The sequence below is a fragment of the Salvelinus fontinalis genome, chromosome 21 (genome assembly GCF_029448725.1).
Source record: "Salvelinus fontinalis isolate EN_2023a chromosome 21, ASM2944872v1, whole genome shotgun sequence".
Classification (NCBI taxonomy): Eukaryota; Metazoa; Chordata; class Actinopteri; order Salmoniformes; family Salmonidae; genus Salvelinus; species Salvelinus fontinalis.
In genome coordinates, this window is record NC_074685.1 from 6,690,832 (window position 1) to 6,717,853 (window position 27,022).

At 43.9% G+C, this 27,022-nt stretch overlaps 2 protein-coding genes across 2 annotated transcripts; both read right to left on the reverse strand.

Moving 5' to 3' along the window:
* Window positions 1-1,291: 1,291 nt before the first annotated feature.
* On the reverse strand, window positions 1,292-17,846 carry acads (acyl-CoA dehydrogenase short chain). The gene is made up of 10 exons (XM_055873662.1): window positions 17,756-17,846; window positions 12,481-12,641; window positions 5,111-5,260; window positions 4,928-5,039; window positions 4,373-4,524; window positions 4,045-4,215; window positions 3,793-3,930; window positions 3,196-3,291; window positions 3,056-3,112; window positions 1,292-2,912 (listed from the first exon to the last, which is right to left on the reverse strand). The coding sequence occupies exons 1-10, from the start codon at window positions 17,781-17,783 to the stop codon at window positions 2,760-2,762; spliced, it is 1,218 nt and encodes a 405-aa protein (XP_055729637.1). The 5' UTR covers window positions 17,784-17,846; the 3' UTR covers window positions 1,292-2,759.
* Window positions 17,847-19,351: 1,505 nt separating this feature from the next.
* Window positions 19,352-25,940, reverse strand: LOC129818099 (beta-crystallin B1-like). Its single transcript, XM_055873663.1, has 6 exons — window positions 24,662-25,940; window positions 23,925-24,066; window positions 23,246-23,364; window positions 20,620-20,752; window positions 20,222-20,364; window positions 19,352-19,751 (listed from the first exon to the last, which is right to left on the reverse strand). The coding sequence occupies exons 2-6, from the start codon at window positions 24,045-24,047 to the stop codon at window positions 19,574-19,576; spliced, it is 696 nt and encodes a 231-aa protein (XP_055729638.1). The 5' UTR covers window positions 24,048-24,066; window positions 24,662-25,940; the 3' UTR covers window positions 19,352-19,573.
* Between the last annotated feature and the right edge of the window lie 1,082 nt (window positions 25,941-27,022).

Below are 27,022 nucleotides of genomic sequence, written 5' to 3' on the forward strand. Positions count from 1 at the left end.
AGCTCTGTCAGGAGGAATGGGCCAAAATTCACCCAACCTATTGTGGGAAGCCTGTGGAAGGTTACCCGAAACATTTGACCCAAGTTTTTAAATTGTTTAAGGCAATGCTACCAAATACTAATTGAGTGTATGTAAACTTCTGACCCATTGGGAATCTGATGAAAGAAATAAAAGCTGAAATAAATCACTACTATTATTCTGACATTTAACATTCTTAAAATAAGGTGGTGATCCTAACTGTCCGGAATTGTGCAAAACTAGGTTTAAATGTATTTGGTTATGGTGTACGTAAACTTCCGAATTCAACTGTACATGTCTGGGTTGCAATACCCTGGCCCATTCTACTACAACAATACCCCTCATAATGTGCTGACCTGGTCCAAGGCCATCTACTCCACCCTGGAGAGGTCCTCCTGGAGGAAAACACCTTCAACTCCTCCAATGCCCATCAGAGGCTATTACCAATGAGAGGAAAGAGGAAGTATTTGAAAGGAGGGCGCAGAGAGATGGTGTGGCTATAGGGAAGAGTAGTGAATGAGGGGGCTTGTTTATCTGGGTCGGGTTACCCCGGTGGGAGTTGGAAAAGGGTGAAAAGTGATTGCATTTGTTTTGGATCCATGCTGCCTCTTGGGTGTGAACCTTGTGCCCCACTCTGACTGACAGCGAAGTCGGCTAAAAACAAAAGTGGCGTAGATTAAGCACGTGAGGTGATGAGTAGGATTCCTTGTTCACATGCAGAAGTGATTGCTTTTGATAAAAACGCTTTCTGCCTGTTGTATGTTTCTGGATGATGCACCTAGCTGCCTTTTTGACAACATGACCGAGCAGCGCAGATTGAGTCAAAGGGCGCTCCTCCCTCCCCGCTTTCGCCCGATGATGTGACGGGCCATTCCTCGTTCAACCCGGGCCAGTGTAATATTACTCCCTCATTGCTATTAAACCTTACTTTAGATTAGAAGGTGTATTTCGTAGCGATGCTCCTTGAATGAATTTACTTCTGAATCACTGGACCAATTGACTAAATTCTGATTCTAATAGTTTTCCTGTATCCTGATGGGTCCCAAATCAAATTAAGTCGTACTCTGGCTGATGATTTTGATACATGATTTAAATACTTAAAATTAAGAACTTAGCATATTAAAAGCAAATGATAAATGTGTGATTTTTCTTGGAGTTGGCTTAACCTGGTCTGTGAAACCAGCCCTTTGGCAAGATTAATACTGAAATGTTGCCACGTCACTATACAGCCACAGAGCATAACTATTTAACATTAAAAGATTCAAGGGAATAATCATGTGATCTTGTGTTTTTAATTTCATTATGTACGATAAAACATGTACAACAGCAGTTTGAGGCACGAGCTTGATGGGCTTTGTAGCGAATCCTCATAAAAAAAGATACATTTGCTACACAACCCAACATTTGATCATTTATACTTCTGAAACCCAAGAGCTCCTGTATAGCTGCGTCATTCAGTTTCATCTGAACAGATCACACAACTGATATTAGACATTCAATGCAATAGTCCTAATAACTAACAGCCAGAGGCAAACATATTAAACCACTTCCCAGTTGTTGCAGTTCCATAACAGTCTCAAAATATCATATTGTCAATGTACAGCCTAGAGAGCTGCATCAGACCAGGCACAGCAGGAAGGTTCTGAGATGTGTGTCCTTGTTTAAAAACTCAAATGCATTTCTCCCCCCTGCTTGAAGTAATCATTGATCCTTTTCCAACATGGTGATAACTAACTACTAGTCTCACCCACCCACCAACCTAGCCTGAGGATGAGGTTAGACAACAGCAGTAGAATCCTTGTTTAAAACTACCAAATTTGGTGACTAAATATTTCCAAGGAAGAGAACAGGGAGGAATGGACTGTAAAGGACTGTGATTTCCCTTGTTGCAGGTGAAGGCAGGACAGTCCAGACACTGCACTGCCCTCGTGTGGCTTGAATTAGCACTGCACCTCACACGGACAACAGGATCACGCTCAGGAGGACGCAACCGCATACTGGACATTGCAGACAGAAATGCCATGAACAGAACTGAAATGATTCCTCACTATGCATGTCTCAGAGACATGTCAGTTCCACACAATACATTTCTATCTGATCACCACCCAGGACAGCACCTTTTTGTTTGATTTGGACAGAGCTAGTCATCTTCACCCTGGTTATCCACAATGAGGACATGAGTCCACTAACATCTATTATGTTACCAGATACCATCAGGTTAAGGCAGATAATGTTTTAAGGCAGAAAGGAAGATGCATATCTTCATGTTGATATCTAAAGTAACAAATTGCTTGGATTGTTTAGTAATTGTTGCAGTAATACAGGAGTCAGCTGGGGTGCAAGTTGTCCTGAACCCTGGCCTGGTGGTGTCCCATTGGAGTGGTAGGTAGGTGCCACTCCCCATTGGTCCAGGGAAAGATGTTCTCTCCATAACAGTTGAGGTTAGAATTTTGGCATTGGGTAATCTGGTCCTAGATCTGTGGTTAAGGGCAACTTCTACCCGGAGCTGTGTGAGCCTATCTCCATGTCTGGCATTCCTTCCAGTTCAGTAGCTGATGAGACTGTGCAACACTACACTGCAGTCCTGAACGCAGCCCTGGGTGTAGTGGCTGTTATGAGCCAATCTGAAATGGCACCCTATTCCCTATGTAGTACACCACTTTTGGCCACTGGAATCTATCCAGAAGTAGTGCACTATGTAGGGAATATACGGCCACCATTTGGGTCTAAATCGCAAGTCTCTATGGTGCGTACTCCTTCAGCAGCTGGCCGGCTATCACCAGTCTCTGGATCTCACTGGTGCCTTCATAGATCTCAGTGATTCGCGCGTCGCGGTAGTGCCTCTCCGCTGGCATGTCTGTCACGTAACCCATTCCCCCAAGAACCTGGATTGACTTTTAGTTCAACAGATAGAGAAAAAGGGGTACATTTTTAAAGGTTTAGCATCTGAGAAATGTCAGTGAATTCCATATTGATTATAGATTGATTCAGTCACTAGTTATAGAGGTAAGGACATGACAGGCTCTCTGATGCGTACCTGGTGGCCGCAGAAGGTAGCAGCCTCAGACGCTGCTAGTTTGGCCATCGCTGCTTCCTGTAGGGACAGGAAGGACGAAGTACAACGTAATGTAATATGACAGAGAGGATGGTGTGTGTGTGGTGTGGTGGGATGTGTACCTTGGTGAAGGGTTTCTTGGCGTCTTTTAGCATTGCAGCCTTCCAGGTGAGGAGACGAGCACTTTCAACAGCTACAGCCATGTCTGCCAGCTTGAACTGAAGCATAGAGATACACACCCTTCAAGTGGAACTGACAGTATTTTAGCATATACACCCCCAGGAAGAACATGACACTGGACTGTGCGTTTCCAGGCAGTAGCAACAGCAACTTTAGATCATTAGAACGCGTTCGCCAAAAGCCACAAAATACAGCTGAATGCATTTCTGTTAATAAGTAAATACCACAGGAGTCCTCTTACATTAGTGAACTTTACAGTCCTATTGATTTTTTGGACTACCAAGACATGTATTGGTGTATTATATGAATCATGCATTGAACTGCATCCATTTATTCTACCAACAGTGGTTAGTGTACGTCATGGAATGTTGAGTCAAATAAACTATTTTTTTTAAATGTCTTATAAAGTTGGTTTTGTAGCATAAACTGAGAATTTGATATTTTTTGACTGATGATTGTCTGTTTCATATCTGAAAAGTAGTTAACGCGGTCAGTTCCACTTTAATATAACAGACACACCTTAACATTTAAACTTTTACCTGTACGGCCTGCAGCTTGCCAATGGGAGTTCCGAAGGCGGTGCGTTTGTGAGCGTAGTCCGCAGCACAGTCCAGAGCAGCCTGAGCAATACCCAGAGCCTGGGAAGCTATACCTATACGCCCACTGTCCAGGGTTTGCTGTGGGAGGGGGAGGAGGGGGGGGGGGGGGGTCAGTACACACAGACAAGCACATAATCACTCACATTTACTATGCACACACAACCAACACCCCATCCCCACTTAAAAACCGACCATGGCTATCTTGAAGCCAGATCCTCGTGGCCCCAGCATGTTGCCCAGGGGTATCCTACAGTCCTCCAGGATGAGGTTGGCAGTGGAGGTTGCTCTGATGCCCAGCTTGTCCTCCTTCTTCCCCAGGGACAGGCCAGGATGGGGCATGGGCACCAGGAATGCACTGATACCCTATGGAGTGGGGGGGAACAACACACTGAAATGCATGTATAAATTACATTGATTATAATATCAAAATACTGAGAAACAGAGAGAGCAAGTGAGAGAAAAGGAAGAAGGAATATTGGGGGTTTCACTATGACTTGACTCCAACAACGATGTATCTAACCTTGTGTTTGAGTGACTTGTCAGTGGTAGCGAATATGACAGTAGCCGAAGCATCCCAGCTGTTGGTAATCCAGGCTTTAGTCCCGTTCAACACCCACTCCTCTCCCTCCTGTCTAGCTAAAGTAGACGCTGCTCCTGCATCACTACCATTACCTACACAGAGATGGGGGAGAGAGAGAGAATCAACACCCACTCCTCTCCCTCCTGTCTGGCTAAAGTCGACGCTGCTCCTGCATCACTACCATTACCTACACAGAGATGGGGGAGAGAGAGAGAATCAACACCCACTCCTCTCCCTCCTGTCTGGCTAAAGTAGACGCTGCTCCTGCATCACTACCATTACCTACACAGAGATGGGGGAGAGAGAGAGAATCAACAACCACTCCTCTCCCTCCTGTCTGGCTAAAGTAGACGCTGCTCCTGCATCACTACCATTACCTACACAGAGATGGGGGAGAGAGAGAGAATCAACAACCACTTATCTTCCCCAGTTGGAGTGTAGTAGTAAATGGAGGGCTCTGGGACACAGTGTGTGTTGTGTGCGTCTGTGGTGTACCTGGTTCACTAAGAGCGAAGCAGCCAACTTTCTCTCCAGTCGTGAAGGGAGTGATCCACTGTTCCTTCTGCTTCTGTGTTCCAAACTTCAATATTGGCCCTATGTACAAAGACTACACACACACACCCTTTAGTATCAGTGCTAGATACAGCGACAACATAAAACACACACACTCTTACGTACGTTGTTGACCGAGACCACACATCCAGTGCTGCCGCAGCCCCTACTGATCTCCTCCACGGCCAGAGAGTAGGCCAAGTAGTCCATTCCTGCTCCTCCCAGCTCCTCAGGAACCTCTACAGCCATCACCCCCATAGCACCCAGCTCTCGCACCTGTAGAAACACACAAGTGGATGCATTAGAGGGCGTGTGTGTGTACTTCATATTCTGTGTTCTACGTGTGTGCCTGTTTAGTGATGCGTGTTGGTTCACATGCCCGCAAATTGCTAATAACTCATCCACAACCACCTGACTGTGATTTTCACTGAGGCCCCACCCGACCCTAACACAAAAATAGGCCGATCGAAAATGAGTCAGAAGGCGTACCGATCTTTTTGACAGGGGGTGCCGGATTTCTTTTTTTAAGCCTAGATATGTTAATCAACTTGTCTATAATTAGATACATGCAGCTTCTCATCTGTCATTACTGCCCTAGAAGACTAAATAAGCCCTTGCTCACCAGAATGTATAAAGTAAATATAAGATAAATACATAATATATCCTTTGTCAAGATAAACCATCCACCTGACAGGCATATCAAGAAGCCAATTAAACAGCATGGTCATTACACAGGTGCACCTTGTGCTGGAGACAAAAGGCCACTAAAATGTGTTGTTTTGTCACGCAACACAATGCCACAGATGTCTCATATTTTGAGGGAACATGCAATTGACATGCTTACTGCAGGAATGTCCACCAAAGCTGTTTCCAGAGAATTTGTAAATTTCTCTACCATAAGCTGCCTCAGAAGGGGGTCCTTAGGAGAATTCCTGTCTGGCCGGGCATGGCTCCCCAGTGAGAGGGCCTGGCTCCCAAGTGGGTGGACCTATGCCCTCCCAGGCCCACCTATGTCTGCGCCCCTGCCGAGTCATGTGAAAAGGTCCTAATGAATTTATTTCAATTGACTGATTCCCGTATTTAACTAGGCAAGTCAGTTAAGAACAAATTCTTATTTACAATGACGGCCTACCAAAAGGCTTCCTGCGGGGACGGTGGCTGGGATTAAAAATAAATAAAACAGGACAAAACACACATCACAACAAGAGAGACAACACTACATAAAGAGAGACTTAAGACGACAACATAGCAAGGCAGCAACACATACAACACAGCATGGTACAAACATTATTGGGTACAGACAACAGCACAAAGGGCAGTAAGTGTCCATGATTGAGTCTTGGAATGAAGAGAATGAGATAAAACTGTCCAGTTTGTGTTTGTTGCAGCTCGTTCCAGTCGCCATCTGCAGCGAACTGAAAAAAGGAGCGACCCAGGGATGTGTGTGCTTTGGAGACCTTAAACAGAATGTGACTGGCAGAATGGGTGTTGTATGTGGAGGATGAGGGCTGCAGTAGATATTTCAGATGGGGGGGTGAGACCTAAGAGGGTTTTATAAATAAGCATCAAACAGTGGGTCTTGCGACGGGTATACAGAGATTACCAGTTTACAGAGGAGTATAGAGTGCAGTGATGTGTCTTACAAAGGAGCATTGGTGGCAAATCTGATGGCAGAATGGTAAAGAAAATCTAGCCACTCGAGAGAGCACCCTTACCTGCCGGTCTATAAATTATGTCTCCGTAATCTAGCATGGGTAGGATGGTCATCTGAATCAGGGTTAGTTTAGCAGCTGGGGTGAAAGAGGAGCGATTGAAATAGAAGAAACCAAGTCTAGATTTAACTTTAGCCTGCAGCTTTGATATGTGCTTAGAGAAGGACAGGGCACCATCTAGCCATACTCCCAAGTACTTGAATGAGGTTACTACCTCAAGCTCTAAACCGTCAGAGGTAGTAATAACACCTGTGGGAAGAGGGGCATTCTTCTTACCAAACCACATTACCTTTGTTTTGGAGGTGTTCAGAACAAGGTTAAGGGTAGAGAATGCTTGTTGGACACTAAGAAAGCTTTGTTTATAGAGCATTTAACACAAAATCCAGGGAGGGGCCAGCTGAGTATAAGACTGTATCTGCATTTAAATGGATGAGAGAGCCTTCTACTGCCTGAGTTATGTTGTTGATGTAAATTGAGAAGAGCGTGGGGCCTAGGATCGAGCCTTGAGGTACTCCCTTGGTGACAGGCAGTGGCTGAGACAGCAGATTTTCTGACTTTATACACTGCACTCTGAGGTAGTTAGCAAACCAGGCCAAAGACCCCTCAGAGACACCAACACTCCTTAGCCGGCCCACAAGAATGGAATGGTCTACTGTATCAAAAGTTGTGGCCAAGTCGACGACGAGACAGCCTATAGGGAGGAGGTCAGAGACCTGGCCGTGTGGTGCCAGAATAACAACCTATCCCTCAACGTAACCAAGACTAAGGAGATGATTGTGGACTACAGGAAAAGGAGGACCTAGCACGCCCCCATTCTCATCGATGGAGCTGTAGTGGTGCAGGTACAGAGCTTCAAGTTCCTCTGTGTCCACATCAACAACAAACTAGAATGGTCCAAACACACCAAGACAGTCGTGAAGAGGGCACGACAAAGCCTATTCCCCCCCAGTCAACTAAAAAGATTTGGCATGGGTCCTGAGATCCTCAAAAGGTTCTATAGCTGCAACATCGAGAGCATCCTGACTGGTTGCATCACTGCCTGGTACGGCAATTGCTCGGCCTCTGACCGGTCATTTCACTGAGCAGCCATTACGAACACAGGCTGTAAAACAGTGATCACTAAGGTCATTACAGAGAACACCAGACTCATACCGATCAGGATTATTTGTGAAGATAACATCGGAGGCCTGTTCTGGGTGTATGGAGTCATACCTTGTGGGATTGGTGATTTGAGAAAGATTTGGGGAGTCCCATTGCTTTAAGACTTGGTCAGGTGTTTTAAGCATGTCCCAGTTTATTTATTTATTTTACCGTTATTTTACCAGGTAAGTTGACTGAGAACACGTTCTCATTTGCAGCAACGACCTGGGGAATAGTTACAGGGGAGAGGAGGGGGATGAATGAGCCAATTGTAAACTGGGGATTATTAGGTGACCATGATGGTTTGAGGGCCAGATTGGGAATTTAGCCAGGACACCGGGGTTAAACACCCCTACTCTTACGATAAGTGCCATGGGATCTTTAATGACCTCAGAGAGTCAGGACACCCGTTTAACGTCCCATCCGAAAGACGGCACCCTACACAGGGCAGTGTCCCCAATCACTGCCCTGGGGCATTGGGATATTTTTTTTAGACCAGAGGAAAGAGTGCCTCCTACTGACCCTACAACACCACTTCCAGCAGCATCTAGTCTCCCATCCAGGGACTGACCAGGACCAACCCTGCTTAGCTTCAGAAGCAAGCCAGCAGGTCATCTAGAAGGATCTAGAAGGACAAATTGAAACTTAGTGTAAGGGGCCAGGAGAGAGCTTAGGGCAGGTAGGGTACAGGCCGGTGCTGATGGAGGACGATAACACCCAGCGACAGTCAACAAAAGAGCTATTTGAAAGTTTAATGGTTAAAACCAGCAAATCAAATTGTTTGGGGACAGACTTGGTGGATACAACTGAGCACTGACGGTGATCCTTGGTAAAGTTTACCACTCCCCCACCTTTGGAAGACCTGTCTTGCCGAAAAAGGTTATAACCAGAAAACACTCTTCCTTGACCACGTCTCAATAATGACCAACACATCTGGATTGGAGCTGTGAACCCACACTTTCAATTGATACATTTTAGGAAATAAGCTTCTAGTGTTATCGTGCAGAAAACCCAGGCTTTTACGAGAGCAGAAATCAGCGAATCAGATATCAGACCACAAGTTAGAATTGTTGCTAGCAACAGTAGATGGGCCAGGGTGTACATGAACATTTCCAGATATCATCAACAGTAATACAATCAAGGCACGGCATAGGACAGGGAGAGCTCTGCAGTGCTGATTTATGACATCTGAATGTGCATCAGCTGGCAACAAGATCATTTTGTACAGCAATTTCATCAGGTAACATGAATACAAAGCCGGCGAGAGGTTGTTAGAATATGATGGGAGGCCAAAAGTCTGAAACCAATACAAAGTCAGAGTCCCGAGTGTGGGAACAAACAGTCTGTCCCACGGTTGGGTAAAGAAAAATTGTAGTCAACAAAGCACAGGAGTCATGAGGCAAATAGCAAAAAGCACAAGAAAAAAATGACTTGGGGCGAGCAATTGTAAATTCAGAGTCACTCGCCCCAACAGTGCGTGTGTGCTGGAGGTGAGCGAAAGCTCGGGAGATGGGGGTACCTGTGCCAGACAGGGGGAGACAGGCCAGGGCAGACAGTGAACAGATCGCCAGGTGGAATCCAAGCAGCAGGAGTAGGTATCACTCCCACCTGGGAGAAAGTTTCATTTCTGGAGGCAGATTTCTTGTAGAAAATGCCAGTGAATGGTCTTTGAACAGCAGGAGGGGGCTTCAGAGGACACTTCAAAGGCTCCTGCCACTTGTTGGGGCCAAAGGCCTCAATACCTTTTACTTTTACACTTCACATAAGCATTGGGGAGGAAATGCAATAACCCCCCAAAACAGGAAAGATTTACAGTGCAAAATTACCAAATGACATCGGTTTGACCGGTTTTAAGGAAATTAAAAGCAGTGAAAACAACCCAACATGTTTCTGAGAAGATTTCAGTTCAGCTTGGATGCATGCATACTTTGTGGTTTAAATACTATCAGTTTTTAGGATTCTGATAAAGATAGCACCTTTACAGACGTTACCTAAACACACATTCATTCTTTTAAAAAAGGCCCAGAAGTGACTAAAATATCACCCATAATATTTTTTTTTTTTTGGGGGGGGGGGGGGGGGGGGGTTAGAAAAAGTATTTTCTTTCATGGCTAACTACCAGGAAGTTTGAAAAGACAGGCTGAGTGGGCGGGAAGCTTATATCCATAAGCTTGCCTTGACTGACAGATCTTTGTAATGTCAAGAAACTTGGATGCAATAAAATCATCAAGCAAATTTGGTGAAACACAAAGCAACTCAAACATTGTAATTGCATCAATTGTGTCACTTTTTCTTTTATACATTTCCCATTCGGCATGTCTCTTATGATGCAGTTCACAGGAGCACTGACGAATGTGTTGACATGACAACTGTGTCAGAGTTTTGAACGACCCTTCCCCCCTTTGTTCAATGCTGGCTGAAGACCTACCTAGCCAGTAACTAGCTAACACCAGACACAGATGAAAGAAGACAAGTGTCTCTGCCATAGATAAATAGCGTAAACTTTTAATTATATTTGCTGACACCCTACAGTCAAATTTTGGCATCTGTAGAGTAGCTACCTAGCTATATAAACCATGGCACTCCTCAAATACACCTTCTCCAGTGTTGGTTACAAGACGGCACTACTTATTTAAATTAGGTAAGAGAATATAATCTTACCATAGGTGTATTAAAATGAGTTAGTGTGATGTCACCCTATCCCCTTAATAATCCGCCTCAGTAACTTTATGATCAATGTAGAAGCAACTCGTTTTTCATACTTTGGTCAGCATATTTTTATCTGGTTTCATCCAAATATCATCCAAACAATTGAGTGTCATGACCTTAAAGATGCTGAAATAAATCATTTCTTCACTCCTGTTCAAAATGTACATTTGGTGTATCAGTAATGCAATAAAATGCTTCATTCTGCAGGAGTTAATACACAACAAAAATATAAATGCAACAATTAAGATTTTACTGAGTTACAGTATATAAGGTAATCAGTCAATCGGAATAAATTCATTAGGCCCTAATCTATGGCTTTCGAATGACTGGGAAATGGTCACAGAAACCTTAAAAAACGTAGGGGAGTGGATCAGAATACCAGTCAGTATCTGGTGTGATCACCATTTGCCTCATGCAGCACAACATCTCCTTCGCATCTAGTTGATCAGCCTGTTGATTGTGGTCTGTGGAATGTTGACCCTCTCCTCTTCAATGGCTGTTTGAAGTTGCTGGATATTGGCAGGAACATGCTTTCGTACATGTTGATCCAGAGCATCCCAAACATGCTCAATGGGTGACCTGTCTGGTGAGTATGCAATTGTGTTTGTTGCCTGTAGTTTATGCCTGCCTGCCTGCCTGCCCATACCATAACCCTACCATGGGGCACTCTGTTCAACGTTAACATCAGCAAACGGCTTGCCCACACACGATGTCTGCCATCTGTCCGGTACAGTTGAAACCGGCTGTCAATCGTGAAGAGCACACTTCTCCAGTGTGCCAGTGGCCATTGAAGGTGAGCATTTGCCCACTTAAGTCGGTTACGACGCCGAACTACAGTCAGGTCAAGACCCTGGTGAGGATGATGAGCACGCAGATGAGCTTCCCTGCGCAAGTTTCAAAAAGCATTTGGCGAATGGCATGTATTTGGCGCTCATACAGTCAGGCTCACGCACTAATGACATACAAATAATTAAATAAAAAAACTTCAATTTAGCCTATAGATATGAACTGCACAAGAATTGTGCATTTTTAATGCATTTCCCCCCCCTTTATTCAACCTGCCTGCCACCCACACAATATTTCATGACCCTAAACCCACCATTCCGGCGGATATAACCGGGGTTAGCGATGGGATTTTGACGTTTGACTGTTCGAGTACTAGCATAACAATTCCTCATTGAACACTGCATGGTGATGAATTATTGCGATGACATACGCTCCATCTTTATCAAACAAATATTTTAGCATATTTTCAGGTGTGGAACCTGTCTATGTTTATGGGGGTTATAGCCTGGGCTAGCTAATTCTAAATGGCACTAGCAGTTCGCAAAGTAGCCAAAGCAGAAAATAGACGGGATGCAATTATTCCTAAACTGCAGCTTGTTGTTGTTGGAACACATATTTACCTACTTCAAATCAACCAGTCCATTGTGAATTTTTGATAAAACTGTCCTCATTTGGGAAGGAGTGTAGATTGTGTATCCCATCAGAGGCATTTTTTATGCCCAGTTTGTATAGGCATTTCTGTAGGCCTAACATGAGAATGTGTGTGAACTCAGCACGCGTGTGTAGAGGGAGTGGTCAGAACGCGAATGAGTGAAAGAGATATGGAGGGGAAAGGGAATTTAGGGAGAAAAACTATGTTGCCTTGGAATCTTTTTTGTTGTGCCCCGCAAATACACATGTACAAATGGAACACTAAAGAAAGCAAATTAACATTGTCTTGAAGACAATGTTAATTTGTCTTCAAGACAATGGTCGAAACAATGGTTTCAATCCACAAAGCACATTCCACCAAATAATTTTATTGGATTTATCATCTCCTCTGGTCAAAGATCGAGTTTTGACATGCAATCGAGGACTCAATTACTCATGCCTATAACCGCGGGGACTGTGGGTTGTGAGTCAACCCGAGCATCACTAGTGTGTGTGTACCTGTTGCACTGGGAAGAGATGTTCCTTGTCAAGTTTGCCAGCTATAGGACCCAGCTCTCTGTCTGCGTAGTCTCTACAGGTTTGTCTCATCATCTGGTGCATCTCTGGTAGCTCAGCTAGAGAGGACAGAGACCTACAGCCACTGACACACAGGCCCAGGGCTGGAAAGGGGGAGAAAGACATGAGAGAGAAAGGCTTTAGTATTGTAAGAGCTGCTCATGTCTAGCATGAATTCACAACATCATAACTCGACTGTTAGACAGTGTTACATGAATACAACTGCCCAGGTCGACCGAGTGACAACCAATCATTGTAAATAGACCCAACACACCAGGGCCGTCACCAGAGTTTCATACCATTCAGGGATCAGTCCCGAAGACCAGGGGCTAAGGGGTTTGCAGGTCAGAGAAAAATTATTTTAGAAAAGGCAAACATTTATTGCAATGCTAGATCATTTTACATGACTGGATGTAACCGATGTGAAATGGATAGCTAGGTAGCGGTGGTGCGCGCTAGCAGCCTTTCAGTCGGTGACGTCACTTGCTCTGAAACCTTGAAGTAGTGGTTCCCCTTGCTCTGCAAGGGCCGCAGCTTTTGTGGAGCGATGTGTAACGATGCTTCGTGGGTGACTGTTGTTGATGTGTGCAGAGGGTCCCTGGTTCACACCCGGGTCCGGGCGAGGGGACGGACTACAGTTATACTGTTACATGGAGACAATACAATAATATTTTATATACCACACAAATTACCTAAATGACAAGTTACTGACATTGACATAGAGATCAATAAAATAAATGACCCAAATCTTAAATGAAACTAATAGCATTAAGCCAATGAAAACGGTCCCACAGTTGACAGTGCATGTCAGAGGAAAAACCAAGCCATGAAGTCGAAATAATTGTCCGTAGAGTTCAGAGACAGGATTGAGTCGAGGCACAGATCTGGGGAAGGGTACCAAAAAATGTCTGCAGGCATTGAAGGTCCCCAAGAACACAGTGGCTTCCATCATTCTTACATGGAAGAAGTTTGGAACCACCAAGACTCTTCCTAGAGCTGTCCACCCGGCCAAACTGAGCAATCAGGGGATTAGGGCCTTGGTAAGGGAGGTGACCAAGAACCCGATGGTCACTCTGACAGAGCTCCAGAGTTCCTCTGTGGAGATGACAGAAACTTCCAGAAGGACAACCATCTCTGCAGCACTCCGCCAATCAGGACATTATGGTAGAGTGGCCAGATGGAAGCCACTCTTCAGTAAAAGGCACGACAGCCCGCTTGGAATTTGCCAAAAGGAACCAAAAGGACTCTGACCATGAGAAACAAGATTCTCTGTTCTGATGAAACCAAGACTTGACTCTTTGGCCTGAATGCTAAGCGTCATGTCTGGAGGAAAACTGGCACCATTCCTATGGTGAAGCATGGTGGTGGCAGCATCATGTTGTGAGGATATTTTTCAGCCACATGGACTGGGAGAAAAGCAGCCAACAAGTGCTCAGCATCTGGGAACTCGTTTGAGAATGTTGGAAAAGCATTCCAGGTGAAGCAGACTGAGAGAATGCCAAGAGAGTGCAAAGGTGTCATCAAGACAAAGGGTGGCTTACTGAAGAATCTCAAATATTTTGATTTGTTTAACACTTTTTTTGGATACTACATGATTCCATATGTGTTATTTCATAATGTTGATGTCTTCACTATTATTCTACAATGTAGAAAATAGTCAAAAGAAAAGAAAAACCCTTGAATGAGTACATGTTCAAAATTTACACTACCGGTCAAAAGTTTTAGATCTTCTTGATGTAGGCTAAGTAGCCTAACTATTGTTTAACAAAATTTTAGTACACAGAGTTAAACACGGCAACTTGTATTTTGTTGAAATAAAATAATATTTTAGCCTATAGCGCATACTGTTGAGTTGTATTCGAGAAAAATAATAATCTACATTTCAGCACAATCATCCTAAACTGTCATAAGAAATGACGTGGTGTTTTTGGTATAACAGTAGCCTAACATTATCTATGCTATTATATTAAGTTTGTTATGTACAATATTCATTAATCATGAAGTGATCTTGCGAAAAATAACCATTCCGAGAAGTGGTGAAGCATCGCTCCACTGCGCACTGGCAGCACTACACCCTTGATTATAACGGTTGAGTTTCACGTAACTATAGCTCTATGAACTAAACGGCGCATTCAGTTGACACCCCCAAAAAATAAATGTACACCATCGCAAAAGATTCAGGGCCGACCCAAAATCATTCAGGGCCCCAAAAGCAAGGTCCTGGTGACGTCCCTGACACGCACACACACAGTACCATCCACAATACATAACTGGCTAGGTAAATCTCCCCACACTGACAACCCCCTGCCTGTGGGGTAAAAGTTGGAGACTGGACATGAAGATGACCTAATGATGATGATGCATGTTGATAAAGTTAATACCGGCAGCGTACCACCCTGTATCCCACTGCTGGCTTGCTTCTGAAGCTAAGCAGGGTTGGTCCTGGTTGGGAGACCAGATGCTGCTGAAAGTGGTGTTGGAGGGCCAGCAGGAGGCACCCTTTCCACTGGTCTAAAAAACTATCCCAATGCCCCAGGGGAGTAATTGGGGACATTGTCCTGTGTAGGGTGCCATCTATGGGATGTTAAATGGGGTGTCCTGACTCTGTGGTCACTTAAGATCCCATGGCACTTCTTGTAAGAGTAGGGTGTTATCCCCAGTGTTCTAGCTAAATTCCCAATCTGGCCCTCATAACATCACGGTCACCTAATCATCCCCAGTTTACAATTAGCTCATTCATCTCCTCTCCCCTGTAACTATTCCCCAGGTTGTTGCTGTAAATGAGAATATGTTCAGTCAACTTACCTGGTAAAATATAAAAAAATAGAGGCCCTGGATGAAGGTAGGCTGTGACTTGTAAACTAAAACGATTATTCAGTAGCAAATGACTAGTCATTTAACTTTGCAAATTCCCTCAAGAAGTAAATAATAGCAATAATAATCGTGATAGCCGTTTATATCGATTTATTGGTCGGCTGTTAAAAGGATCCGCCCCTTTAAATTTTCTTTTGCCTAAAATGACATACCCAAATCTAACTGCCTGTAGCTCGGAACATGAAGCAAAGATATGCATATTCTTGGTACCATTTGAAAGGAAACACTTTGAACTTTGTGGAAATGTGAAAGGAATGTAGGAGAATATAACACAATATATCTGATAAAAGCTACCATCATCTTTGAAATGCAAGAGAAAGGCCATAATGTATTATTCCAGCCCAGGTGCAATTTAGATTTGCCACTAGATGGCAGCAGTGTATGTGCAATGTTTAGACTGATCCAATGAACCATTGTATTTCTGGTCAAAATGTTGTATCAAGACTGCCCAAATGTGCCTAATTTGTTTATTAAATAACTTTGTTCAAAATTGTGCATGCTCCTCAAACAATAGCATGGTATTCTTCCACTGTAATAGCTACTGTAAATTGGACAGTGCAGTTAGATTAACAAGAATTTAAGCTTTCTGCCAATATCAGATTTGTCCTGGGAAATGTTCTTGCTACTTACTAATGCTAATCACATTAGCCTACGTTAGCGCAACTGTCCCATGGACGGGACACCGATCCCAAAGAAGTTCACTATACTGAACAAAAATAAAACGCAACATTCAACAATTTAAGAGTTACAGTTCATATAAAAGGAAATCAGTAAATTAAAATAAATTCATTAGGCCCTAACCTATGGATTTCAGATGACTGGGAATACAGATATGCATCGGTTGGTCACAGATACCTTAAAAAAAAGGTAGGGGTGTCACCGCGATTTGTCTCATGCAGCGCGACATCTCCTTTGCATAGAGTTGAATAGTCTTTTGATTGTGGCCTGTGGAATGTTGTTCCACTCCTCTTCAATGGCTGTGCGAAGTTGCTGGATATTGTCGGGAACTGGAACAGACTGTCATACACGTCAATCCAGAGCATCCCAAACGTGCTCAATAGGTATCAGCATTATCATGCTGAAACATGAGGTGATGGCAGCAGATGAATGGCACGATAATGGGCCTCAGGATCTCATCATGTTCTCTGTGCATTCAAATTGCCGTCGATAAAATGCTATTGTGTTTTTTGTCCATAGCTCATGCCTGCCCATACCATAAGTCCACCATGGGGACCTTGTTCACAACATTGACATCAGCAAACTGCTCACCCACACAACACCATAAACATGGTCTGTGGTTGTGAAGTGGTTGGATGTACTCCCAAATTCTCTAAATCAATGTTGGAGGCAGTTTATGGTAAAGAAATGAACATTCAGTTCTGGCAACAGCTGGTGAACATTGGTGAACATTGCTGCAGTCAGCATGGCAATTGCACACTTTCTCAACACTTGAGACATCTGTGGCATTGTGTTGTGTGACAAAACTACACATTTTAGAGTGGCCTTTTATTGTCCCCAGCACAAGGTGCATCTGTGTAATGATCATGCTGTTTATTCAGTTTCTTGATATGCCACACCTGTCAGGTTGATGGATTATCTTGGCAAAGGAGAAATGCTCACTAACAGGGATGTAAACAAAATTTGTACACAACATTTAAGAGAAAGATTTTTGTTCATATGGAAAATGTGTGGGATCTTTTATTTCAAGTCATGAAACATGGGACCAACACTTTACATGTTGAGTTTATATTCTTGTTCAGTGTAGGTGAAAGGTCACCTCTGTCCTCTCGCTTTTAACCTTTATCTCAGTGCGAGCGTTTTCCCGAGAAAACACGGGTGGACAACGAACCCGATACCTTGAAATGCGAATAGATTCATTACAATCTGTGTATTACATAGCTAACCACCCAACAAAAGTCAGTGCAAACAATGGTTACTTAACGTTAACTGGTTGCAGTCCTTACTTAACCCCATTCAAGTTCAAATGCCTCAAACTATTACTAGCTCAACTAAAGCCAGACTAATTTACTGCCATTGCAAATGCAGCATTCTAGTAATGCATAAAAGCTGTCAATCGTTTTTGGGGGTGGTTAGCTAGCTAAGAAGCCAACTAAAAGCTCGATATGGAACTAGCTGTCGTTACTTAGCATTGGTCTTTAGCTAGCTAGCTCATTACCAAATACTAGCCGAGTAATGTAGCTAGCTTGCTAGCACCCCGGCACATGACTGTCAGTCTATTCATTGTCGAAGGATCAACACACAAACAAAATAAGTACAATATCACTTTGTATTCGAGAGACAAAGGAGCATTTTTCAATAGTTTGTGCATTAATTGTATACTGACCTTTTCCAGCTTTGAAGAGTGCTGCCATGTTTATGCTTGTCTCGAAACCAGACAGCTGGAGTAGCTATCAACCCACGTGACATAGTTCGAGTGACGTCTGTACTTTTTGTTATGGTTATGTAGACTGCGTTTCTTTAAATATTTTTTTTTTTTATTGCAGATTAACCAGTATACAACCAGACAATGATAACATATGCTAGGGGGTACAACAAATGACAGATTATACAAAAACCTTAAAAGAAACACATATTGATTGCTGTGACAGCTTTCTTATTAGAAGAATGTAGAATGGTCTTAATGTACTGCTCGAATTCCTTATAGAAAACACAAGTGGTCTTTTATTCGTGAATTTACATTTATGAATATGACATTTTCCCATTAGCACAATTAGATTTGAGGTAAAATTGTTGTTCTTTATCTTTACTATGGTTAAGGAAACCGAGCTGCACATTCTCCCATAAAACAAAAGTCATCAAGAATATTAACAATTATAAACTGTGAATATCTTTCCATAATTTCTTTACATGCAGACAATGACAAAATAAATGCAAAACTGTGTCTGGATGCTCAACACAAAGTACAGTCAATGTTAATGTCTTTTTTGAGTTTCTTCAGGTAATGATTCGCAGGGTAATACTTAAGGATCACTCTGAAAGAGACCTCTGACCTTGTTAACAAGCAGGTATTTGTGGTAATAACCAGACTTTTTTCCAACAGATATTGACAAATGTATTCCAGTAAGTTGTGACATAAGGAATGGATACAATATCCCTTTGAAATAAAGCACGTACAGATCTGTTGTTTTGAGGGAGCAAGGAGGAACACATTTTTCCTATTGGAGAGTCAACTGGATTAAGTTAGGGTAGGTCAAGAAGGTGAGGTAGCCTACATTTCTTATCAGAATTATTTAGCTACATATTTACATCAGTATAGCGGCAGCCTTATGTGCAGAACTGGCTGATGTTAAAACAATCGGATGCCCTGTTGTAGCCTAAAATGAGCTCATTTGATAATTTTCCCATTTTAATGATGATTTATCGTGTCTACATCTTTTTCTTTGGTCATTTTATGGGACCATTGGCAGAAATTCAAAGGTGAACATTTTAAATCACAAAAATATTGTGTTTTGTCATAAACTGACCATAACTCCTATGTCATAGATCTAGATAGGAAACACATTTCAAGGTCCCATTGAATAACCTTATACAAGCTTTATCTACATGCATCCTCATGGTTAGGTAATAATAATTTAAACTGTTCAATCTATAGCTTAGAGACAGGAGGACTGTGCTCTCTGTTAGTGGTGAGAGGGGCTGTGTTCAACCTTTAACCCCTCATTAATCAGATGGTCCTTTCTCAGTCTAACAGGACAGATGGAGAGGAGAGGGACAGAAGGAAGAGAGAGAGAGATGGACACAGTGAAGGAGGGAGACAGAGAAAGACAAAACATTGGGAGAAAGCAGTCAGACAGACATAAGGGAAAAGAGAGAAAGAAACAGTGAATAACAAACAGAGAGAGAAAGACAGTGAAGCACAAAATGCTGTGGTAAAAATGTTGCCACAGGCTCTGAATAAAAGTAGTCCAGGCAAAAGGAGTTCAAGTTTTTCAAAACATGTTTATTATTTGGCATCATAAAAAGTCATTTAGGTTGTTCCAGTTGGTACGATGCTGTCATTCTATCCCTTTAGGATGGAGGGATGAGGGTGGGTGAAGGGAAGGAAAGGAGGGATAGGGTTGGAGAAATAAAAAGCGCCTGTTGGGCGGGTTGAGTGAGGGAGGGCTGGCTGCAGTTACAGCGTCCGTCCACCAGAGTTCACTCACTTGCTGGCGGAAGTGAGGTTGAAGCAACCACGCTGATGGAACTGCATGTCCCTGACGCGACGCATGGACTGGATCTGGGGCTGGAAGGCACAGAACTCATTGTAGTGTCTGTAGTCACCACACTCAAACAGGTACTGGTAGCCTCTGTATCCGGGGTACTGGTAACCCACCCACCTGGAGAGAGAAAGGGTCAGTTTAGTTTAGTTACACTATATTTAGATTTATAGTATTTCTAGGCTGTTTTTAGATTAAAATGAAGTCATATAATGGAGTTCTACAGTCATAAATGTACCTTTGATATTTTATGACACACAAACATAACCCAGTCCTCCCCATGACTGACGGAATACTTCCCTTTATAGCGTGACACTTCCCACAAGGCTTCATGTTGTAGGCACAAGGCAAGGGACCTGCAGCTCTGCCTTAGGCTCTGGGCCATATGTCACTATACTGCTACTAATGTATTACTACTCTATTTCTAGCTTCTCCTGCAGATATGAGCTTTACCACTGATATAGCTGATGATTTGTCAGTTTATTTAACCAGGTTCTCAGCAGCAGAGTAGCCCTACTGCTGTGATACATATAATATATAAATGTGGTGTGTGTATAAGGATGAGTGCGTGCGTGTGTGTGTGTACTCACACTCCGCCGGGCACCCTCACGCTGCCCACCCTGTCAGTGAAGCCGTGCGCCCAGAGGGTGGGCACGTCATCCTCCTGGATCTCCATCTTATTGCCCTTGAAGTCGGAGAGCTCAAACAGACAGATCTTGTGCTCCATGCTGTCCTGATGAGGGAAAGAGGGAGAGAGGGAAGGAAGGAAGGAAGGGAAGGAAGGCGAGAGAATGTCAGGGTACAGTGTTGGAGGTTAACTCCACTAGCTACTGTATTAGCCCTGGTCACCAGATGTTTTTGCTTTAGCAAACTCCTTTGTCATTGTCATGTTGGGAATGTTTGTGTGTGTGTGTGAAAATGTGAGAGTGTGTGTGTGTGTTTGGCATGAGTCTGTGTGTATGCGAATGTGTGTGTGTGTGTTCCTCACCATGCGGATGGGTCTGAGGGACATGAGGCAGTCACTACGGTAAGAGTTGCTCCAGGTATCCCAGCGAGGGTACTCTCCCTTCTCCAAGATGAACATCTCCCCACGGAAGTTAGTCTGCTCAAAGGCAACAAAGCTGGAGAGGGGGGGCCACCAGGGACAGGGGGGGCACAAGGGGGTGATGGGGGAGAGAGGGATTAGAAGACGGGATGAAATGAGTGTGAAGAACTGTGAAAAAGTACAGGATCAGTGTTTGATCTCAGATGTTAAAGTGTTCCTGTGTTTTGGACTAGATTACAGTGGAGCTTACTGATTGCGTAATCATACCCTATTCGTGTGTGTGTGTGTGTGTGTGTGTGTGTGTGTGTGTGTGTGTGTGTGTGTGTGTGTGTGTGTGTGTGTGTGTGTGTGTGTGTGTGTGTGTGTGTGTGTGTGTGATCTTTCCCTGTAGATGTGTGTGTGTGTGATCTTTCCCTGTAGGTGTGTGTGTGTGATCTGTAGGTGTATGTGTGTGTGTGATCTTTCCCTGTGTGTGTGATCTTTCCCTGTAGGTGTATGTGTGTGTGTGATCTTTCCCTGTAGGTGTGTGTGTGTGTGTGTGTGTGTGTGTGTGTGTGTGTGTGTGTGTGTGTGTGTGTGTGTGTGTGTGTGATCTTTCCCTGTTGGTGTGTGTGTGTAGGTGTGTGTGTGTGTGTGATCTTTCCCTGTAGGTGTGTGTGTGTGTGTGTGTGTGATCTTTCCCTGTAGGTGTGTGTGTGTGTGTGTGTGTGTGATCTTTCCCTGTAGGTGTGTGTGTGTGTGTGTGTGTGTGTGTGTGTGTGTGTGTGTGTGTGTGTGTGATCTTTCCCTGTAGGTGTGTGTGTGTGTGTGTGTGTGTGTGATCTTTCCCTGTAGGTGTGTGTGTGTGTGTGTGTGTGTGTGTGATCTTTCCCTGTAGGTGTGTGTGTGTGTGTGTGTGTGTGTGTGTGTGATCTTTCCCTGTAGGTGTGTGTGTGTGTGTGTGTGTGATCTTTCCCTGTAGGTGTGTGTGTGTGTGTGTGTGTGTGTGTGTGTGTGTGTGTGTGTGTGTGTGTGTGATCTTTCCCTGTAGGTGTGTGTGTGTGTGTGTGTGTGTGTGTGTGATCTTTCCCTGTAGGTGTGTGTGTGTGTGTGTGTGTGTGTGTGTGTGATCTTTCCCTGTAGGTGTGTGTGTGTGTGTGTGTGTGTGTGTGTGTGTGTGTGTGTGTGTGTGTGTGTGTGTGTGTGTGTGTGTGTGTGTGTGTGTGTGTGTGTGTGTGTGTGTGTGTGTGTGATCTTTCCCTGTAGGTGTGTGTGTGTGTGTGTGTGTGTGTGTGTGTGTGTGTGTGTGTGTGTGTGTGTGTGTGTGTGTGATCTTTCCCTGTAGGTGTGTGTGTGTGTGTGTGTGTGTGTGTGTGTGTGTGTGTGTGTGTGTGTGTGTGTGTGTGTGTGATCTTTCCCTGTAGGTGTGTGTGTGTGTGTGTGTGATCTTTCCCTGTAGGTGTGTGTATGTGTGTGTGTGTGATCTTTCCCTGTAGGTGTGTGTGTGTGTGTGTGTGTGTGTGTGTGTGTGTGTGTGATCTTTCCCTGTAGGTGTGTGTGTGTGATCTTTCCCTGTAGGTGTGTGTGTGTGTGTGTGTGTGTGTGTGTGTGTGTGTGTGTGAGATCTTTCCCTGTAGGTGTGTGTGTGTGTGTGTGTGTGATCTTTCCCTGTAGGTGTGTGTGTGTGTGTGTGTGTGATCTTTCCCTGTAGGTGTGTGTGTGTGTGTGTGTGTGATCTTTCCCTGTAGGTGTGTGTGTGTGTGTGTGTGTGTGATCTTTCCCTGTAGGTGTGTGTGTGTGTGATCTTTCCCTGTAGGTGTGTGTGTGTGTGTGTGTGTGTGATCTTTCCTGTAGGTGTGTGTGTGTGTGTGTGTGTGATCTTTCCCTGTAGGTGTGTGTGTGTGTGTGTGTGTGATCTTTAACTGTAGGTGTGTGTGTGTGTGTGTGTGTGATCTTTCCCTGTAGGTGTGTGTGTGTGTGTGTGTGTGTGTGATCTTTCCCTGTAGGTGTGTGTGTGTGTGTGTGTGTGTGTGTGTGTGTGATCTTTCCCTGTAGGTGTGTGTGTGTGTGTGTGTGATCTTTCCCTGTAGGTGTGTGTGTGTGTGTGTGTGTGATCTTTCCCTGTAGGTGTGTGTGTGTGTGTGTGTGTGTGATCTTTCCCTGTAGGTGTGTGTGTGTGTGTGTGTGTGATCTTTCCCTGTAGGTGTGTGTGTGTGTGATCTTTCCCTGTAGGTGTGTGTGTGTGTGTGTGTGATCTTTCCCTGTAGGTGTGTGTGTGTGTGTGATCTTTCCCTGTAGGTGTGTGTGTGTGTGTGTGTGTGTGATCTTTCCCTGTAGGTGTGTGTGTGTGTGTGTGATCTTTCCCTGTAGGTGTGTGTGTGTGATCTTTCCCTGTAGGTGTGTGTGTGTGATCTTTCCCTGTAGGTGTGTGTGTGTGTGTGTGATCTTTCCCTGTAGGTGTGTGTGTGTGTGTGATCTTTCCCTGTAGGTGTGTGTGTGTGTGTGTGTGTGTGTGTGATCTTTCCCTGTAGGTGTGTGTGTGTGTGTGTGTGTGTGTGATCTTTCCCTGTAGGTGTATGTGTCCACTTACGGGCCGCACTCAACGATGATACTGCGCACTCTCTCCATGCCGCGGTCACACACGTTCATGCACTCGTTCTGGATCTCCATCATTCTGCCCTGGAAGTTCTCCTGGTCGAACAGCATGATCTGCAGGGGTCAGAGGTTAGATGACATCATCAACAGGAGAGGTCAAGGGTGAGACACTGTCCTTCTTCCAGAAATATTGTATTCTATATTTGCCATTTTACCATAGAATAAGAAGGAATATGGTGCCTTTTACTACTGCAGGTTTGTAACTACTGTAGGACTCAGAGCCCTTTACAGTTGGGGCTGGTAACTACAGTAACTCAATCTATCAATCAGTTAGAAAGCTCCATTATCACTCTGACTACCTGGACAGGAGCTTCCTTCCACTAAACCCAAAGCCCCCTGTACTGCTGTGAAGGCTGTAAGATGTCTGGGGTCATCTTAAGACCCACTGACTGAGTAGCAATGTTTCCAATCACAACAAACCTCCTGTATAATGCTCTAGCCATAGTCAATTAACCTGGGTCAAATAAAGGCTAAAGGCAAATGGCTAACTTTAGACTGTTTGCTGCTCCCACACAATGGGTGGACATTACTCTTTTTTTCTGCAGTTACAATTTGAATCCAGCTCCTGTGCCAAGTGGGCTGTGTCTATATATAATGGTGATGTGGTGACTCACTTTGAAGTTTCCCATGCCAGGGTCTCCGGTCTTGGTGGCCTTGCTGGTGGCAGCGGGGGCAGGGGCTCCCTTGTCCTTGGCATCAGTGCCCTGACTGGAGGCGGACTTGGCGGTCTGAGACATGGTGAGGGATCAGGAGATTCTGACAGAGCGGGAGGGAGATGGAAAGTATGGAGGGAGACGGGGTAGAGGGAGGGAATGGAGAGATGAGTGTGGGAAGAGAGGGGGCAAGGAAAGGAATGTCAGAGGAAAGAGAGGGTGGAGCAGGCAGAGACAGTAAAAGAGAGGATTGATGGAAAGAGGGCGAGTGAGGAGGATAGAGATGCAAGTAGAGAGAATGGAGGGGAGATAGATTGAGAGAAAGAGGGACAAGGAGAAATACATGTAAAAACAGTCAAAACACAATCAGGTAAAGGTGTGGTATCAATGATCTTACTGCAGAGTGAATGTGTGTTGATTGTGTGTTACTATTTTATTTTTGTAAATAACTGAGGCAGGACACAGAGGCCACACACTTCCATAGGATGGATCAGAATCACCAATAAGAAAGTAACCATCCAATGTAGCAATCCAGCCTGGGGTCTGAGTGCCTCATGTAGGCCCTGAGGCCTGGGCCTCTGTTAGGGGCTCTGCCCCGCTCGAGGGTGACACACCCAGGCATTGTAGGCTGAGAGGAGTGGGCCCTTGTGTACTGTTTGCCGCTGTGGATTGTGTGTGTGGGTGGGGTGTGTCCTTACCTGCGTGTACAGCTTGTAGTGCCGTGTGGGGTAGGCTGGCTCGTGCTGGCCCCCTCAGTGGAGAGCCCTAGCTTTTATACCCTGGCAAGGGCCGAACGCCGGGGCTCGCAGGACAATAAAAACACAAGCGTCATCAGAGTTGATCTGGACCAAAGCACCCCAGGTCATCGCATCACCCAGAAGCCCCCTCCTCCCCCGTGCTGCATGTAAGCACTTTACTGTCAATGGAAAGCCCTGACAATGGCACTTTCCCCTCTGTTAGTGCGCTGGGCCTGTAAACTATAGCAGCATATAGAGAACAGGAATGCATAGACTTGAAGGGCGCAAGGAGTTAATCCTCTAACACATACACACGCAGCTGCATGCAGACACACATGCATGCACTCATGTACAGACACGCAGACACACACACACACACACACACACACACAGTGTTTCTCTCTTATCTTTCTCTTACTCTTAACAGGAAAAACTTTACATGGTATAGCCATAACTGATTTACTCTTTCTACTTCTTCTTCTATGTAGTTCCAAGCACAATGTGTGAAAAGTAGTTTATGAATAAAGTTATGATCACTATTCATATTTATTTATTATCGGAGAAGATGTAAAGGACATGTAACCAGGTGATAATGTCTCACAGCACTGTCTGTCTGTCTGTATCCCACACATGTTTTACATGGATATAATGCTAATATACAGACACTATCACACAGCATTTTGAAACACAGAAAAGGGTGTTAAAGGAGGATGAGATGGAGAAAAGGAAGAGAGAGGAGAAATAGTAGAGCCTGTAGGACACTGACAAAGCCTTAATCCTTGTCTTTTCTCCTCTCTACTACTCTCTTCTTTCCTTCCCTCCATCTCCCTCTACCCCCTCACCACAGGTCTTTATGGAAAGTGTTCATGTTCTACACACATTGTCCAATCAAGTACAGGTCCCTCCATTGTATAGGTCAATGTCAATGATCATGAAGTTATGGTTTTAAGAATAAAGATTACTTTTTCAATGTTGTGGGCATCGTGATCCTTGAAAGATTGATTGATTGTTTGTTTGATTGGTTAATTAACACATTTAGATGGATACAGTGCCTTCAGAAAGTATTCACACCCCTTTAATTTTTCCACATTTTGTTGTGCTATAAAGTGGGATTAAAATGAATTTAATTGTCATTTTTTTGTCAAAGTGGAAGAAAGTGTCAAAGAGGAAGTGGAAAAATTCTAACATTTGTAAAAAGAATATGAAAAAATAAAACACTAATATATCTTGATTATATACAGTTGAAGTCGAAAGTTCACATACACTTACGTTGGAGTCAATAAAACTCGATTTTCAACCACTCCACAGATTTCTTGTTAACAAACTATAGTTTTGGCAAGTCGGTTAGGACATTACTTTGTGCATGACACAAGTCATTTTTCCAACAATTGTTTACAGACAGATTATTTCACTGTATCACAATTCCAGTGGGTCAGAAGTTTACATAAACTAAGTTGACTGTGCCTTTAAACAGCTTGGAAAATTCCAGAAAATTATGTCCTGGCAGCATCATGTTGTCGGGGTGCTTTGCTGCAGGAGGGATTGGTGCACTTCAAAATAGATGGCTTCATGAGGGAGGAAAATTATGTAGATATATTGAAGCAACATCTCAAGACAGTCAGGAAGTTAAAGTTTGGTCGCAAATGGGTCTTCCAAATGGACAATGACCCCAAGCATACTTCCAAAGTTGTGGCAAAATGGCTTAAGGACAACAAAGTCAAGGTATTGGAGTGGCCACAAAGCCCTGACCTCAACACTATAGAAAATTTGTGGGCAGAACTGAAAACGCGTGTGCGAGTAAGGAGGCCTACAAACCTGATTCAGTTACACCAGCTCCGTCAGGAGGAAGGGGCCAAAATTCACCCAACTTAGTGTGGGAAGCTTGTGGAAGGCTACCTGAAACATTTGACCCAAGATAAACATTTTAAAGGCAATGCTACCAAATACTAACTGGGTGTATGTAAACTTCTGACCCACTGGGAATGTGATGAAAGAAATAAAAGCTGAAATATATCACTCTACTATTATTCAGACATTTCACATTCTTAAAATAAAGTGGTGATACTAACTGACATAAAACAGGGAATTTTTACTAAGATTAAATGTCAGGAATTATGAAAAACTGAGTTGCTGCCACCCCCGTGCTTCACGGTTGGGATGGCGTTCGATGGCTTCAAGCCTCCCCCTTTTTCCTCCAAACACAACAATGGTCATTTTAGTCAAACAGTTCTATTTTTGTTTCATCAGACCAGAGGACATTAATCCAAAAAGTATGATCTTTGTCCCCATGTGCAGTTGCAAACCGTAGTCTGTCTTTTTTAT

Excerpts from the sequence above, each read along its gene's own strand:
- acads (XM_055873662.1), bottom strand. The coding sequence starts at position 17,783 with ATGGCAGCACTCTTCAAAGCTGGAAAAG. Across the intron at positions 5,261-12,480 it reads ATCTCTTCCCAGTGCAACAG|GTGCGAGAGCTGGGTGCTAT; the intron begins GTACACACACAC and ends GTGTTTCTACAG. Across the intron at positions 3,113-3,195 it reads CCAAGAAACCCTTCACCAAG|GAAGCAGCGATGGCCAAACT; the intron begins GTACACATCCCA and ends CTGTCCCTACAG.
- LOC129818099 (XM_055873663.1), bottom strand. The coding sequence starts at position 24,047 with ATGTCTCAGACCGCCAAGTCCGCCTCCAGTCAGGGCACTGATGCCAAG. Across the intron at positions 23,365-23,924 it reads CTGGCATGGGAAACTTCAAA|ATCATGCTGTTCGACCAGGA; the intron begins GTGAGTCACCAC and ends TGACCCCTGCAG. Across the intron at positions 20,365-20,619 it reads CCCTCAGACCCATCCGCATG|GACAGCATGGAGCACAAGAT; the intron begins GTGAGGAACACA and ends TTCCCTCATCAG.